Source organism: Trichomycterus rosablanca, chromosome 16 (assembly GCF_030014385.1).
Source record: "Trichomycterus rosablanca isolate fTriRos1 chromosome 16, fTriRos1.hap1, whole genome shotgun sequence".
NCBI classification, from domain to species: domain Eukaryota; kingdom Metazoa; phylum Chordata; class Actinopteri; order Siluriformes; family Trichomycteridae; genus Trichomycterus; species Trichomycterus rosablanca.
In genome coordinates, this window is record NC_086003.1 from 17,075,619 (window position 1) to 17,094,458 (window position 18,840).

The 18,840-nt window shown below is 41.6% G+C and overlaps 1 protein-coding gene across 3 annotated transcripts in view; it reads right to left on the reverse strand.

The window, feature by feature from the left end:
- Positions 1 to 18,840, reverse strand: part of sgcd (sarcoglycan, delta (dystrophin-associated glycoprotein)) — a 324,184-nt gene that overhangs the window by 72,237 nt on the left and 233,107 nt on the right. For all 3 annotated transcript variants that reach the window (XM_063011239.1, XM_063011237.1, XM_063011238.1), the window contains exon 3: positions 3,315 to 3,416. In XM_063011239.1, the coding sequence (XP_062867309.1) occupies positions 3,315 to 3,416 (102 nt within the window). The remainder of the gene's footprint in view (positions 1 to 3,314; positions 3,417 to 18,840) is intronic.

An 18,840-nucleotide genomic window follows, 5' to 3' on the forward strand; every position in this document is an offset into this window, starting at 1 on the left:
ACTAACACACCACCACCATGTCAGTGTCACTGCAGTGCTGAGAATGATCCACCACCTAAATAATACCTGCTCTGTAGGGGTCCTGGGAGAGTCCTGACCATTAAAGAACAGCATGAAAGGGGGCTAACAAAGCATGCAGATAAACAGATGGACTACAGTCAGTAATTGTAGAACTACATAGTGCTTCTACATGGTAAGTGGAGCTGATAAAATGGACAATGAGTGTAGAAACAAGGAGGTGGTTTTAATGTTATGGTTGATCGGTGTATTAAATAATAATAATATATCCCCCACTCCTCTGTTAAAAGCTTTTCACAAAGTTTTGGAGTTTATGCCTTTTTATGCCTTTTTTTGTCAGTGAAGGGAACAAAAGTACATTCAGTCACTGATGTTAAGTGAAGAGACCTAGATTCCAGCGGAAAATAGCTTGTCAAACAATGTCATTACAGAGCTCACTTTGTTCCCAGAGGTACAGTCATGCTGGAATTGAAAAGGGCCATCCCAAAAATGTTCCCCAACTTTACTGCATCATTTATTACATGTCTCTTAGCAATGGGTGTATCTAAAACACCTGTGCTCAGTAATTAGGAAGGGTGTCTGTTTATTTTTGTTCGTAGAGTGTACAGTTGGCAAAACCAAATGCTTAACATTACATCAGCTGACTATTTGAATTGTACCTTGATCTTAGGTTATTCATAAAGCGACTAGTCTTGTCCTGTCATTGATTCACAAATAAGTTTGGAACTAGTACATGTCACCACCAAGGAGTGATTTTTAGACAGAGCACTACTACTACTAATTCACCAATCAGCCATAACATTAAAAAAACCTCCTTGTTTCTACACTCACTGTCCATTTTATCAGCTCCATTTATCATATAGGAGCACTTTGTAGTTCTACAATTACTGACTGTAGTCCATCTGTTTCTTTGCATGCTTTGTTAGCCCCCTTTCATGCTGTTCTTCAATTGTCAGGACCACCACAGAACAGGTATTATTTAGGTGGTGGATCATTCTCAGTGGTGTTAGTGTGTGTTGTGCTCAATGGTCTTTTTCTTACTGATTCTTGGCTAAGCTGTTGCTGTTCCTCATTGTCTATGTTTCCAGTTTGGGCTTATATTCGATCTGATGTACCTGTGTAGTGTTGGTGCTACATCTTTTGCATTGCTTACTGTTCGGGTGGACTGGCATATACCCCCCCTGTGTCCGGTTTCCTCTGGGATCTCATATACCCCTTTTCCACAACGCAGAACAAGCTCTGTTTCGGTTTGTGAACTTGATTTTGAACCAGTTCAGCGTGTTTTCACCAAAAAAGAGGTTCCAGACTGCGAACATGCGTTCAAAGCTGGTACTGCCAAATACTAGGTTTGTCAGCGCGAACTGTGATGCCATATGTGGGCGTGTCAAAGTGTAGAGGTTTGGACGCATTCACATGAAAAGCTGCAAAACCGCTTTTGTGCTGCACTTCCATGTTTACTTCATTTCACTTCCAAATTCATCTGACTGAAATTCGAGCCAGTTTGCTGCTGTTATTTTCAAAGTGCCTCAAATGAGATGAAATGTTTAATACGAGGTGGTAAAAGTGACCCAGACAGTACGAAAAACACTTAACGTGAAAATAAAAGCTTAACGTGGCTTGTTGTACTAAAACAACAACGACCGATGAATTTAGACAGTATAGAGCACATACACCAATCAGATGTATCATTATGACCACCTTGTGTTGCTCCCCCTTTTGCTGCCAAAACAGCCCTGACCCATCAAGGCATGGACTCCACTAGACCCCTGAAGGTGTGCTGTGGTATCTGGCACCAAGATGTTAGCAGCAGATCATTTAACTCCTCTAAGTTGTGAGGTGGGGCCTCCATGAATCAGACTTGTTTGTCCAGCACATCCCACAGATGTTCGATTGGATTGAGATCTGGGGAATTTGGAGGCCAAGTCAACACCTCAAACTCGTTGTTGTGCTCCTCAAACCATTCCTGAATTAGTTTTGCTTTGTGGCAGGGCGCATTATCCTGCTGAAAGAGGCCACAGCCATCAGGGAATACCGTTTCCATGAAAGGGTGTACATGGTCTACAACAATGCTTAGGTAGGTTGTACGTGTCAATGTAACATCCACATGGATGGCAGGACCCAATGTTTCCCAGCAGAACATTGCCCAAAGCATCACACTGCCTCTGCCGGCTTGCCTTCTTCCCATAGTGCATCCTGGTGCCATGTGTTCCCCAGATAAGCAACACACACACACCCGGCCATCCACGTGATGCAAAAGAAAACGTGATTCATCAAACCAGGCCACTTTCTTTCATTGCTCTGTGGTCCAGTTCCGATGCTCACGTGCCAATTGTTGGCGCTTTCGGAGGTGGACAGGGGTCAGCATGGGCACCCTGACTGGTCTGCGGTTATGCAGCCCCAAATGCAACAAACTGTGATGCACTGTGTATTCTGACACCTTTCTATCAGAACCAGCATTAACTTCTTGAGCAATTTGAGCTACAGAAGCTCGTCTGTTGGATCAGACCACAAGGGCCAGCCTTTGCTCCCCCCTTGCATCAGTGGGACAGTTTTCTAAAAAACACCAATGTTCGAAGAAACCTGAACAGAACTGGTTCAAGAACCAGAGTTCATTTGGTGGAAAAGTGCTATTAGAGGCTTCTATTTCTAATATGAGTGAATGAGTAGAACTTCTTTATGGACACATACCTCATGCTAGGCTTCTGATTGCCATAGTCCTGACCAGGGCAAGCAGTTACTGAATATGAATAATGAATAATAAATAAATGGTTATAGATCATGGAAAATGTGTACATACGCTCCAAGAATTATTGAGGTTTTTCGTACATTAAAACATCCACATAGATTCATTTCAAAGCTTTAAAATATTTTGTTCAGGGTCTTTCTACTTTATTTTCTAGCTGTTTACTCTCAGATTTACTGCATATTAAAAAATCTGAATTCCCTGCATATGACATAAAAAACTCCAGGACTGTGTGCGGCCTTATTTATTTTTCAAAGATAGTAAATCAGTGCTTTATGGAGTCTATCTTTTCTCATCACCGCCTGACAGTTGTTTCTAATCTCGGCTGGCATTGCTATTCAGTCCACACCTTCGTTCTCTTTTAGGTTTTCACTCTCTCTTGCACTTGCTCAGTCCATTGCTTTCACTAGCAGACATATGAGATAGCACCCATGCCCCACACATTATCTAGCCATCCATCCACCTCACACTCGCTGATATTATTACAGCTGCCCTGGCTGAGTGAGTGAGCGAGTGAGTGAGTGAAAACCATGGTGTGGAGTTGTGTACTCACCACTTTGGACTGGATTGCTTTGGCATACAGCGGCTGAAGGAACTCCGAGTCGCCTTCTAGTTTCAGCCCTTTCTCTGTGATTCGCAAGTTACCCATGCCATCCTAAATTGGAAAAAGACACAGATACAGACCAATGAAAATTTTTCAAATGAAAAAACATAAGACCAAAAATATGTTGACACTTGATTAGCCTGTTTTTAAACCAACAATGAGTTGTCTTTGCAGCCTACACTTTTTGAGGGATAGGGAATAGGCACAGATTTCCTCAGATATACTGCAGTCCAGGGGTGCCCAACATGTCATCGCAATCTTCCAGATCTACGCTGGTAGATCGCGCCTCATTCAAACAGATCAACGTGATTGACATAAAATACCACTGTTTCTTTAATTCACAGTTTGTTACCATAGCTACGCCTCAGCCCGCCTAAATCACTGCGAATCTAGAAAGTTTTCATTCATCAGTAGCCAGTTTGCACCATTTTTAAATTTTTCCTTTTGTAACCTACACTGTTTGTAAAGATGTTTCTGTGCATGCTTTGTTAGCCTCCTTTCATGCTGTTCTTCAATGGTCAGGACCCCCACAGGACCACTACAGAGTAGGTATTATTTGGGTGGTGGGTCATTCTCAGCACTGCAGTGAAAATGACCTGGTGGTGGTGTGTTAGTGTGTGTTGTGCTGGTATTAGTGGATAAGACACAGCAATGCTGATGGAGTTTTTAAACACCTCACTGTCACTGCTGGACTGAGAATAGTCCACCAACCAAAAACATCCAGCCAACAGCGCCCCGTGGGCAGCGTCCTGTGACCACTGATGAAGGTCTAGAAGATGGCCAACTCAAACAGCAGCAATAGATGAGCGATCTGACTTTACATGTACAAGGTGGACCAACTAGGTACGAATAGACAGTGAGTGGACATGGTGTTTAAAAACTCCAGCAGCGCTGCTGTGTCCGATCTACTCATACCAGCACAACACACACTAACACAGCACCACCATGTCATTGTCACTGCAGTGCTGAGAATGATCCACCACCTTAATAATACCTACTCTGTGGTGGTCCTGTGGAGGTCCTGACCATTGAAGAACAAAGTGAAAGCAGGCTAACAAAGCATGCAGAGAAACATCTTTACAAACAGTGTAGGTTACAAAAGAAAAAATGTAAAAATTGTGCAAACTGGCTACTGATGAGTCCAAATTATGCTGGTGTCTGTAATACAGCACAATTACATCACTGCAGAAATTGAATGGTGTTTATCAGAGGACAAATTAAGTCTTTAATTTGATCTAAAATGTGATCTTTGTATCTCATTGACAAACAGATGAAGCTAAATAGGTGAAGGTGAATGTTTGATATTAAATCAGTCAAGCTCTTTAATATAGGCTAGAGTTACTGCTTTGTTTGGTTAGAGCTTTGATTGGCATATCATGAAAGACATAACTAATGGAGATCAGGACCTCGGGTTCCCCTAGGACACCTTTTAATCTGCACATGCTAATCTTTTACACTGCGCTCCCCTCCAGCCACCACACAATCATACCCCATTATCATTCTGTGAATAGAGTTAATACAAAACCGCTGCATTTCTTTTAAGAGACTGTAAGGTTAGACCTGAAAGTTTTCAATGAATCAGACAGACAGTTTTAGCATTATTTAAAACTGCAGTGAGTATCTTGTCTTTTAAATTTACGTTTCCATTCTAAGCTTTGTTCCATTTGGAACCTTTTCCATTCTAACAAGTTCAATTCCACCCCTAACATTAGCTTTAAACCTTTAAACATATAAAACTACAACCCCAAATCAGAAAAAAATGGAACAGTATAGAAAATGCAAATAAAATAAAAATGCAGTGTTCCTTACATTTACTTTGACTTTTATTTAATTGCAGACAGTTTGAACCCAAGATATTTCATGTTTTATCTGCTCAACTTCATTTCATTTATTAATATACTTTCATTCCTGCATTTCAGGCCTGCAAAAAAAGTTGGTACGGAGGCAATTTAGGGCTAGTAATGAGGTGAAGAAACTAAATAATGATGTGATTCCAAACAGGTGATGTCTTTGATGAGCAAAGATGATCAGAGGATCTCCAGTTTGTCAACAAATGCTTGAGAAAATTATCAAAATGTTTAAAAACAATGTACCTCAAAGAAAGATTGGAAGGGATTTGCATATTTCTCCCTCTACAGTGCATAATATCATTAAACAATTCAAGGAATCAGGAGGAATTTCAATGCATAAAAGTCAAGGGCGCAAGCTTTAGCTAAACGCTTGTGATCTTCGATCCCTCAGACGGCACTGCATCAAGAACCACCACTCAACAATAGCTGATATAACCACATGGGTGAGGGATTACTTTGGCAAACCTTCGTCAAGCACTACAATACAGAGTTACATGCACAAATGCCACTTAAAACTTTACTGTGCAAAAAAGAAGCCTTATGTTAACCATGTCCAGAAGCGGCGTCGACTTCTCTGGGCTCGGAGGCATCTAGGATGGACCATCACACAGTGGAAACGTGTATTGTGGTCAGATGAATCAGCATTCCAGGTCTTTTTTGGAAAAAATAGACGCCATGTGCTCTGGACCAATGACGAAAAGGACCATCCAGAATGTTATCAGCAACAAGTCCAAAACCCAGGGTCTGTCATGGTATGAGGCTGTGTCAGTGCCCTTAGCAAAGGTCATTTACACTTCTGTGATGGCAGCATTAATGCAGAAAAGTACATTGAGATCTTAGAGCCACATATGCTGCCTTCAAGACGTCATCTTTTCCAGGGACGTCCATGCATTTTTCAACAAGACAATGCAAAACCACATGCTGCACACATTACAAAGGCATGGCTGTGGGAAAGGAAGGTACAGGTACTGGACTGGCCTGCCTGCAGTCCTGACCTGTCCCCAATAGAGAATGTGTGGAGAATTTTGAAACGAAAACTGCGACAACAATGACCCCGTATTGTTGCACAAAATGAAAATAAAAGCTGAAACACTAAATCACTTGGTATCCTCGGTGCCAAAATGTCTTAAGTGTGCTGAAAAGGAATGGCAACATTACAAAGTGGTAAATGCTTTTCTGTCCCAACTTTTTTTGAAATGTGTTGCAGGCCTGAAATGCAAATGTAATGTAAGGAACACTGCATTTTTATTTCATTTGAATTTTCCATACCGTCCCAATTTGCCGTCCGATTTGGGGTTGTATTTAGACATCCCACAGTTGTATAAAACCAAAACATTCAACTTTTATGTGCAAACTTATTGTACACTCCATTACCAAACGTATTTAGACACCCCACAGTCATATAAAATCAATTCTCTTGCATGACTGTGCCCCCCTTCAAAAAGCAAGGTCCATAAAAACATGTTGTGTCCACCAAGAACTCCAGTGTTCTACAGAGCCCTGACCTCCACCCCATTGATCGCATTTGGATTTCTTTGGAATGCGAGCCAGGACTTTTACTTCAGCATAGTGTCTGACCTCGCATGTTCTATCTTGACTGAATGGGCACTCACTCCCCCAGAAAGACTCCAAAATCTTGTGGAAGCACCGCCCAGAAAATAGGAGGCTGTAATAGCTACAGATGTTGATGTGGGAGAGCTCAATATTAATGCTCATGGGTTTGGTTCTAATCAGGAGTTTACATAATTTTGGTCATATTGTTTATATAATTATAAAAACTATCCTAATTATGCAGCTAGCAATTATCAATTAAGTGATGAGTGAGTAGTTAAGTGCTGTGCACTCGGTTTGGCCAATTAAATAAACTGTGTTGTAGCACCTTGTAGCTATTTTAAAAACATTTCAAGACTAGCAGTCCTGTCAGTGTCAAGATTACCTTCAGAGATCACATGACTAGCCATTCTTCTCATTCTGATCTATTAGCACTGACATTCTTTTTTATAAGTGCACAATAAAAGTATTAACACACGTTATGCTGAGAAGAGTAAGATCATGGCATCATTCTATATTCCTAAAATACATCCCAATCTAGTCGTATCTTATTGCATTTTGCTTCCTCTCTACTGTTGCTGACTTCCACTCTGACCGAGGAGAGCTGTGACTAATACACACGTCTGACGTGTGCAGTAGCCGACTGCATCTTTTCACCTGCACGTGGCGGGTTTTAATGGGGCTCGATATCACATACGGAGAGACACGCACTGATCTCCATAATCCCCCGTCTCTCCCCATTGATCAGCCAGCCGAAGTCATAATAGCATCAGTTATGAGGACTAAGGTACTGGACTAGTAATTGAAAGGTCGCTGATTCAAGCCCCACCACTGCCAGGTTGCCACTGTTTGGCCCTTAAGCAAGGCTCTTAACCCTCAATTGCTTAAATAATATACTGTCACAGTACTGTAAGTCACTTTGGATAAAAGTGTATGCTAAATACAGAAAATGTAAATGAAAAGGCATCCAACCCAATGGACAAGCCGATCATTGTCTGTGTAGGTGCCCAACCTGCCGGTAACAAAGCTGAGATTCAAACTCGTTTATTTGAGAGCTTGTTTTACCACTGCCACCACTACCAGCGCCACCTGAGCATCCTTTTTTCCACCTAAACTTTAATGCTGACATCTTATACATCTTGGATTATATTAACTCGACCTTTAAAACAATCAAAGCTGGAACTCTAAAGCAAAGCAAATACATTTTACTGTGTTATTTTTACTTGCCATCTTGCCTGGCTTTACTGAAGTGTCTTTTAATCATCACATTCAAATCAAAGTGTCAGGTTAGTCCTCCATTCCAGCAAATTATAAAAAGCAGCCCTGTGACGAGATCAGATTGTCCGACAGATTGTAACTGGCATATAGAATTACCCTGGCACTGATCTGCAATTCTGCAATATAAAAAAAAAAAAACTGCCTAATAGAAGACAGTTGGGTGTTTGGCATGGAAAATGGATAGCATTTGTAATAAAGTTTACAGTACTGTACATGTGGGTGTGTTTTAGATTTTTTTTGTTTGAGCATTCGGGGCATCTATACACCTCCTTTTGTCCCTCCCGTTCCCAATTGTTTCCTTTCCTTGCCTTTCCATTCCATTCCTTGCCTTGTCTTGCCTTTCCATTCCCTTCCATTCCTTGCCTTGTCTTGCCTTTCCGTTCCCTTCCATTCCTTTCCTTTCCTTTCCTTGCCTTTCCATTCCATTCCATTCCACTTCATTTCATTTCATTTCATTTAATTCCCTCCCTTACTGTCCCTTTCCATTCTATTCTATTCCATTCCATTCCTTGCCTTTTCATTCCATTCCTGTTTTTCTGTTCCTGTTCTTTCCATTCCATTCCTTGCTTTGCCTTGCCTTACCTTCCTTTTCATTCCTTTCCATTCCAGTCTATTCTATTCCATTCCATGCTGTGCCTTGCCTTACCTTCCTTTCCATTCCTTTTCTTATCTTACCTTTCCAATCCATTCCATTCTTTGCTTTGCCTTGCCTTACCTTCCTTTCCATTCCTTTCCTTTTCTTGCCTTTCCATTCCATTCCATTCCATTCCTTGCCTTTTCTTGCCTTTCCATTTCATTCCTGTCCTTTCCATTCCCTTCCATTCTATTCCATTAGTTTTCATTCCATTCTTTTTCTTGCCATTCCATTCCTGTCCTTTCCATTAATTTTCCTCCCTCCCTTCCCTTTCCATTTCATTCCTTTCTTTACCTTTCCATTCTTTACCTTGCCTTTCCTTTCCATTTCATTCCTTTCCTTGCCTTTCCATTCCATTCCTTTTCTTGCCTTTCCTTTGCATTTAATTCCTTGCCTTTCCTTTGCATTTAATGCCTTTCCTTTTCTTGCCTTTCCTTTCCATTCCTTGCCTTTCCATTCCTTTCCTTTCCATTCCATTCCATTTCTTTTTAATTCTTTCCTTTCCTTTTCTTTCTTTTCCTTGCCTTTTCTTGCATTTCCATTCCATTATATTCCATTCCTTGCCTTGCCTTGCCTTCCCTTCCCATTCCATACTATATGGCTATACCGTCGGGGTCTTGGAAATCATCCCTGTATTTACATCCATATAATGCATCCCAGAACAAGCACCTAACATGGATATAAGAAAGGTCACACTGACCAAGAGTGAGTTACCTTACCTTTCCTTTCCTTTCCATTCCTTGTCTTGCCTTGCCTTTCCATTCCGTTTCATTCTTTGCTTTGCCTTGCAATTCCATTCCATTTCTTTACATTCCCTTCCTTTCTATTCCCTTCCATTCCTTGCCTTGTCTTTCCTTGCCTCTCCATTCCATTCCTTGCTCTTCATTTTCTTTTCTTTCCATTTCATTCCATTCCTTTCCTTGCCTTTCCTTCCCTTGCCTTGCTTTTCCTTTCCTTTCCTTTCCTTCCCTTGCCTTGCTTTTCCTTTCCTTTCCTTCCCTTCCCTTCCCTTCCCTTCCCTTCCCTTCCCTTCCCTTCCCTTCACTTCTGTTTCCATTCAATTGCATTCCTTTCCTTTTATTTCTTTTTCTTGCCATTCCATTCCATGGCTATACCTTCGGGGTCTTGGAAATCATCCCCATATAATGCATCCCAGAACAAGCACCTGACATGGATATAAGAGAGTTCACCCACTGACCAAGAGTAAGCCAAGGTTTTTTGGTTGTGTGTGTGAAAAAACAAAATAAAATGAAAGAGAAACAAAGAGCAACATGATGTGACTAGTACAAATGCCTTTCTATCTATTTCTAACACTGAAACAGATAGAATGCAGTGGAGAGGACTCCAGGAGCTTGCCATGTGATGAATAATGCAGGCCAAGTGCATACAAACAGGCAGAAAAGGCCAAAACGTCTCAGGTGTGTGCGCTCGAGACACCGCGGTGGCCAGCCACACTCCGACGGGAATCTGTCGGCATGCAACAGTTTACACAGCATAAAAGAGTAAATTGATTTCCACTAACCACATTCCCAACACCACTGTCAGAATGCAGAGAGATTGATATTTATTGCCGACCGGAGCGATGCTGTGCAACAGAGTATGTGGACGCCTAGGATTCGAGTGAGCAGATTGTGAAGGTGAATGATGAAGAGCAAAATTAGTGGTGTGGAAAGAGACATCCTGCTTTATCCCCGGATGTGACTTGGAGGGTATTCAAATGAAAGGCAGGAAGTGAAGAGCTTCTGCTTTTGATAGGACTTGCTATATTTGGAGTGACACTTAAAAAATGGCAGCAATGGGGAAAAAAATGTGTGAATTTTATTTTTTAGGCACTACAAACATGTCGAAATATGAATGTTATTGCTTTATGTGATGAATCTCAACAGAATAACATGCACCATGATGACTGAATATTGGGCATGTGCCTACCAATAACAACCTAGTCAACAGCCTTGTATAACCTATAAGTCAATGCCCTATGCTATACACCGATCAGCCATAACATTAAAACCACCTCCTTGTTTCTACACACATTGTCCATTTTATCAGCTCCACTTACCATATATTTGTTAGCCCCCTTTCATGCTGTTCTTCAATGGTCAGGACTCTCCCAGGACCACTACAGAGTGGGTATTATTCGGGTGATGGATCATTTTCATCACTGCAGTGACACTGACATGGTGGTGGTGTGTTAGTGTGTGTTGTGCTGGTATGAGTGGATAACACACAGCAGCGCTTATAGAGGTTTTAAACACCTCACTGTCACTGCTGGACTGAGAATAGTCCACCAATCAAAAATATCCAGCCAACAGCACCCTGTGGGCAGCGTCCTGTGACCACTGATGAAGGTCTACAAGATGACCAACTCAAACAGCATCAATAGATGAGCGATCGTCTCTGACTTTACATCTACAAGGTGGACCAACTAGGTAGGAGTGTCTAATAGAGTGGACAGTGAGTGGACACGATATTTTAAAACTCCAGCAGCGCTGCTGTGTCTGATCCACTCATACCAGCACCATGTCAGTGTCACTGCAGTGCTGAGAATGATCCATCACCCAAATAATACTTACTCTGGTGGCCCTGTGGGGGTCCTGACCATTGAAGAACAGGGTGAAAGCAGGCTAAAACAGTATGTAGAGAAACAGATGGACTACAGTCAGTAATTGTAGAACTACAAAGTGCTTCTATATGGTAAGTGGAGCTGATAAAATGGACAGTGAGTGTGGAAACCTGGAGGTAGTTTTAATGTTATGGCTGATCAGTGTAAACTTCCCAGTTGTAATTGCAGAATATAATATAAGCACATAGACCATTACCAGTGAATTTTATAAAACAAAGGCTACATAAGTGATATCAGTTTTATTTTGGCCTTTGACATTTCTACAATGTTGTTTTGTCATCTACATATTATCTTTTTTATATAGTGTTTATAATTACTTTGAACTGCAGGCATTAAATAAATTAATTTCATTGACTGCTTTCAATTTGTAGTCTAATACATTATGAATTTGGATAGTGGGTATGAGTTGTTTCTTTCATTGAAGACCGTATAAACCCAAGATTTCATATTTTGTCTGGTCAGCTTCATTTCATTTGTTAATAAATATCCATTCCTTCATTTCAGGCCTGCAACACATTCCAAAAAATGTTGGGACATTAAAGAATTAACCACTTTGTAATGTTGCCATGCTGCTTTCGGACATGGTTAACAAGTCAAGTCAAATTAATTTGTATAGCGCTTTTTAGCTGACCAGTAGCAGAGCTGAGGTTTAAACCTGGGAGTTCAGAATCCCAGCGCTGGAGTGCTAGTGTATTATTCCGTTGCCACCTAAGCGCTTATTTTATTTATTTATTAAATTTTTTTTTATGCATTTTCTCCCCATTTTCCTCCCGATTTAGCACACTCAATTTTGTCTTCCACTGCTGATAGATGACATGCCTCTTTCGACACGTGCACAGCCCTCCTCTTCTCACCCATGCATTCTGCACAGGCGTCTCTTCCGCCAATCAGGGTTCTTACACAGCGTATGAAGGCCCACCCACCCACACATAGTCCGGCCCCCACCCTGCAGATACGGTGGCCAATTAGTATCTGTTGAGCCAACCGGAGGCAACACCGAGTTGCGAACAGGGGAGTTCAGAAACTCTGTGCTGGTGTGCAAGCGGAATATACCGCTGCGCCACCTGGGCTCCCTATTTTTTTTTTTTTTAACAAACAGACCCCATGTCTTCCTCCATATAAGCTCATTGATGATTGTACCACAATGAATTTGGTCTGCCTTGCTTGTGTTAAGATTATGAGGCAGGATTCAGATTTAGTGATGGATTACAAAATGAATTAGCATACCAATGTCTTAAAATCCCGCTTTTTGTAATCTAGCTTCGAGATGGGTGGGGGTTTCAATCATAAATAATGCAAAAGCATAGCTGAGCTTTTAATTCTGATGTCTAAGGCTTTTTTTTCCTCCTGCAAAGGTTAGGGAAGTTTTTGCAGTCAAAACATATTTTTCCTTAAAGGAAACTTTTTTTAAGACTTTAATTACACACAGTGGCAAACATGCAAGGGGATCTAATTTAATTAGTGGGAACAGCAGCATCAGCCGTACCAAGTGCTAACAAGTTTATAAAACTGGGCATGTAGTGTTGTAATTGCCTTAGACTTTTTGGGTTGTACTGAATCAAATCAAATTCCTTCCCTGCTTGATATTTAGTTAAGAGCTTACAGTCAACTTTAAGTTCTAAGTTGTAACTAAGATGAAAATGTCTAGGAGCAAGTTAGCGACAAACATTATTGCTACAGATAACGACAGTAGAGTGTTGAAGTGTGTACTGTGTCAAAATTGTCTGGCTTTGCTTACTGACTCAGTTATTTAACCTGGAAAATGTCATAGTCCAGTGGTCCCCAACCACCGGGCTGCAGACCGGTACGGTCCATGGGCTATTTATTACCGGGCTGCACAGAAAAAATAAATAAATAGAAATAGCTAGAAAAGCAGTTTTCACTGCTTCTAATTGAGCGAAAAAAGCTCATTTACATCATTTGTGAGCAGTATTGTTAAATCCTCCCCCAGTCCGTGAAATTATATCTTATATGAAACCGGTCCGTGAAATTATATCTTATATGAAACCGGTCCGTGATGCAAAAAAGGTTGGGAAACGCTGTTGTAGTCAATCAGCTTCTTGGATTGACTTTCTATAACTAAACAGCCTCATATAATCCTAACATCACAACTGCCTTGCGCCAACTGGAATGGTATAAAGCACCAGTGCTGCCAGTGGACCGAACAGTCACGCCAAAATTGTTGAAGAAAGTCCAGGGCAATGAGTACATTTAACACAGTGGCATGACTTGTAGAGTCACAAGGTCCTGGGTTCAATCCTTGCATTAATTTACTGTCTGGATTGGCCGCTGCTCCAAATTGTCCTTAATTTTAAAAGATTAGGTGCGTCTGTGATGGTATGTAAAACTGTAGTGATTTGCTGCCCCATACAGGTTATGTTCCTGCCTTGCGCTGACTGTGACACGGCTCAGAATGAAGTGTTTGTTAAAAATAAAAATACATAAATAAATTATTAAAATAATAGAAAATTGCCACCAAAAAACACCAATTTTTTTTTTTTTTTTATATATAATAATAAATATTACAAATATTAAATAACAATTTATGTCTATTGTTATTATTATTACTATTATTATTATCATTTTTATTATTTTTTTCCCCCCCTAAATCTGTAACTAAGCTTTGGAAATATACACTATATTGCCAAAAGTATTGAGTGACATCCCATTCTTAATCCATAAAGGTTTAATATGATGTCGGCCCACCCTTTGCAGCTATAACGGCTTCAACTCTTTTGGGAAGGCTTTCCACAAGGTTTAGGGGTGTGTTTATGGGAATTTTTGACCATTCTTCCAGAAGCGCATTTGTGAGATCAGACACTGATGAACTAAGGGGCCGAGCCCAACTCCTGAAAAACAACCACCCCTCCACCAAACTTTACACTTGGCACAATACAGTCAGACAAGTACCGTTCTCCTGGCAACCACTAAACCCAGACTCGTCCATCGGATTGCCAGACGGAGAAGCGTGATTCGTCACTCCAGAGAACACGTCAACACTGCTCTAGAGTCCAGTGACGGCGTGCTTTACACCAGTGCATCCGACGCTTTGCATTGCGCTTGGTGATGTAGGGCTTGGATGCAGCTGCTCGGCCATGGAAACCCATTTCATGAAGCTCTCTACACACTGTTCTTGAGCTAATCTGAAGGCCACATGAAGTTTGGAGGTCTGTAGTGATCGACTCTGCATAAAGTTGGTGACCTGTGCGCACTATGCGCCTCAGCATCCGCTGACCCCGCTCTGTCATTTTACGTGGCCTACCACTTCGTGGCTGAGTTGCTGTCGTTCCCGATCGCTTCCACTTTGTTATAATACCACTGACAGTTGACTGTGGAATATTTAGTAGCGAGAAAATTTCACAACTGGACTTGTTGCCCAGGTGGCATCCTATTATGGTACCACGCTGGAATTCACTGAGCTCCTGAGAGTGACCCATTCTTTCACAAATATTTGTAGAAGCAGTCTGCATGCCTAGGTGCTTGGTTTTATACACATGTGGCCATGGAGGTGATTGGAACACCTGAATTCAATGATTTGGATGCGTGAGTGAATAAGTTTGGCAATATAAATGTCCATATTTGTCATGCCTTTGAATTGAATATCTCTGCAATGCATTTTTAGATAATTTAGTTCCAGCTCCATATTATTGCACATGTCTTTGGATGTTATGTTTGGGTCATACAGTGTGCATAATGTAGATATAAACATTTGTCAGGCTAAAAGGGAACTAAAAGCACCTTTTGAAATGAGGTTCCTCTAGTTAACAGCATGAAACATACGAAAACGTGATTCATCTCAGAATTAGTCACAACAATCTAGAGATAATTGCTCTAAAAACATAACTGCAGAGTCGGAGAACTGATTTCTCACCTCTTGCTGTGGAGTAATAAGCCTCCTCAGGGAGAGGATAGAAGTATCAACTCCCTCAGACTTGAATAAACAAGCCTGACAATGTACGAGAAGGCAATTTTACCCTAGCTGCAGGTGATAGCCAGCTTGCTGGTGTAGCTGAAACACACAGATAGCTATCAGTGAAATTGGCTTTTGTGCTGCTCAAAGTTTCATCTCTAGATCTCTTCAAAGTCTGGGAGTAATGATACATCATGTACCATCTCTTGGAGGTAAACATGTGTCTCTACCATATGTGGAGACACATGGGAAAGGTGCAGAAGCTTAATTAGCCTGGTGAATCGTAATGGCAGGGCTGCACCATCTAAGATGATCCAAACAGACAAGCTCTACAGCGCCTTCATCAGCCATCACTGTCGCTGCTTATTAAGTTCTGTTTCAGTAGTACAAACCAGCCCAGGGTTTCTGTAGGAACGCTGAGCCGACCAGATGTTGAACAGTGATCGATATGTGCGCTTTGTATATAGTGCATTTCCTGGAGTTAAAATGGATAATAGTGAAGGTCAAATTGTGCCGGGAGCTACTGCTTAACAGCTGATGCACAACCTGATCCCAGCAGTGACTGCAACAAATTGTGTTCTGTAAAAATAGCATGACCCGAATTAACCCCTGCATTCCTCGCCTGGTTTGAACAATCAGCCTAGAAGTGCATAAACAGATCTTTATGCTTTCTAATTAGAAAGAAATAAAGTAGCAGCAATTTAATGGGGACATGACCAAACCAATATAGATGAGATCAAAGGCAAATAGTAAATAGTACAAATATACACCGATCAACCATAACCATCTCCTTGTTTCTACACTCACTGTCCATTTTATCAGCTCTACTTACCATATAGGAGCACTTTGTAGTTCTACAATTACTGACTGTAGCCCATCTATTTCTCTGCATGCTTTGTTAGCCCCCTTTCATGCTGTTCTTCAATGGTCAGGACCCCCACATGACCACCACAGAGTAGGTATTATTTGGGTGGTGGGTCATTCTCAGCATTGCAGTGACACTGACATGGTGGTGGTATGTTAGTGTGTGTTGTGCTGGTATGAGTGGATCAGACACAGCAGCGCTACGGAGTTTTTAAATACCATGCCCACTCACTTCTGGACTGAGAATAGTCCACCAACCAAATATATCCTGTGACCACTGATGAAGATTTCAAAGATGACCAACTCAAACAGCAGCAATAGATGAGCGATCGTCTCTGACTTTACATCTACAGGGTGGACCAACTAGGTAGGAGTGTCTAATAGAGTGGACAGTGAGTGGACACGGTATTTAAAAACTCCAGCAGCGCTGCTGTGTCTGATCCACTCATACCAGCACAACACACACTAACACACCACCATGTCATTATCACTGCAGTGCTGCGAATGATCCACCACCTAAATAATACCTGCTCTGTGGGGGTCCTGACCATTGAGGAACAGAATTAAAGGGGGCTAACAAAGCATGCAGAGCAACAGATGGAACAATAGAAACAAGGAGGTGGTTTTAATGTTATGGCTGATCGGTGTATAAAAATAAATGATCACCAGGGAGTTCTATTTTCCTATATCAGAGAAGCAATGTTTATTGCTAATTGTTCTTTGTGTACTGTTGTTCCTGCTGCTTTCAGATCATTCTGCAATATTTTTCTGGTTAACTTCGATTTTACCTTAAACATCATTGCCATTGAAGGTGCACAGGTGATGCACTAGTAATTTGTACTAGCACACTACCACTGGAATCCAAGTTTGAATCCTCTACAGTGCTGTCAGCCAGTCTGGCGTCAACATACAGGCATAATTGGTATGAGTGAGGTGAGGTAACCGAGGCCTTGAGGGGTGTACGACTGCATTGCACCTAGTTTCAGGTCAATGTTGGGCCCTTGAGCAGGGCCGTTAACCCTGTGTGCTCCAGGGGCGCCGTACAATGGCTGACCTTGTGCTCTGACCCCAGCTTCCAAACAAGCTGGGATATACGATAAAAGCATTTCATTGTACGATGATGATAGGCATTGGTTAGGGCAGGGGTGTCAAACTCATTTTCACCGAGGGCCACATCTGCATTGTGGTGGCCCTCGAAGGGCCAATTGTAACGTATCCTGCTGTGATTGCCTGATGTGTCGGCCTTTTAATTCTTGGACAATTTGTTGTTTTTCTTGGAGGCTGATTTCTGTGTTTGGTGTCAAAATGCCAAATTTATACTGTATATTTATAATGTATATCTACATTTATATTGTACTCCTTTACCACAGACATGGCCTCATAACGCAACAGACGTACCGGTTTTCCTTCTTAAAGCACAAACTTGTGTGATGTGGAAACACTGCCATCTAGTGGCAGGATGCGGTCACTTTGCGAGTCACAAAATCGGCATGCATTGTTTGAGATGCAGTTTATGTACGATTTTACAGTGTATTTTAAGATAACCATGCGTCTTTTGAGTTCTCGCGGGCCACATAAAATGACGTGGCGAACCGGATTTGGCCCACGGGCCTTGAGTTTGACACATGTGGCTAAGGGTGAATCCAAGCAACCAGTACCAATTTACAAATGTTTGTATTTTATAATTAAATCAGGTGCCATTTACAATCTATTGCAATTTTACCCCCCAAAAAAGACGAAGATGAAACCTTGATATTCCACATGTGGCTTCACGTCAAACTTGGAAACCTCTCTTTGTGCACAGGGACACTGGAATAGCAAAAGCTTTCCCAAACTTTTGCCACATTTTATAGATTTTCTGCACCTATTAGTGTGGCTGAAACACGTTTACTTTATAATTAGGAGAAGTGTCTACATACTTTTGGCTATTTAATTTATATAACATATATAATAACATTCCTGACTTTCCTTTTCTATGTGTATCTCCGTGATCAGCCAAAACATTATGACCACAGTGGTGCATCAGGCAGTTGTAGCCTAGCGGTTAAGGTACTAGACTAGTAATCAGAAGTTTGCTGGTTCAAACCCCACCACTGCCAGGTTGCCACTGTTGGGCTCTTGAGCAACCCCTAATTGCTTAGACTGTATGCTGTGAGTTGCTTTGGACAAGAGTGCCTGCTAAATGCTGAAAAAGCTGTGACGCTTTAAGGCATGGACCCCACAAGACATCTAAAGGAGTCATGTGGCATCATGTGTGGATTGTCCTACAGTGCACCCTGGTGTGATCTCTTCAGTGAGTAGCTGATGAACATTGACCCACTGGGTACATGATCATTGAGGGAACAGGGTTCATCAGACCAGTCGATGCTTCAAGGGTGCACTAAAGGACAATCTACCTAGCAACACACAGAAATTGGAGGACCTGCTTGTAATATACCTAGTACTGGATGCCACATGACTCCTTTGGATGTAAAGCGACATACAGTATACAGTCACCTGGCAGTGGTGGGGTTTGAACCAGCAACCTTCTGATTACTAGTCCAGTACTCTAACCACTAGGCTACGGCTTGCCCTGGCTACAACTGCCTGATGCACAACTACAGCTGATGACTGCATACCCAGTGTAGGTGCTTTTAACCATGGACAGGAGTTAACATGGGCAATATGACTGGCCTGAGAATACACAACCCCATACCCAAAGGGTTTGGTGCACTGTTACTTTATATTATATTTATATTTAATATATCCCAGACTGTGACTTTCTT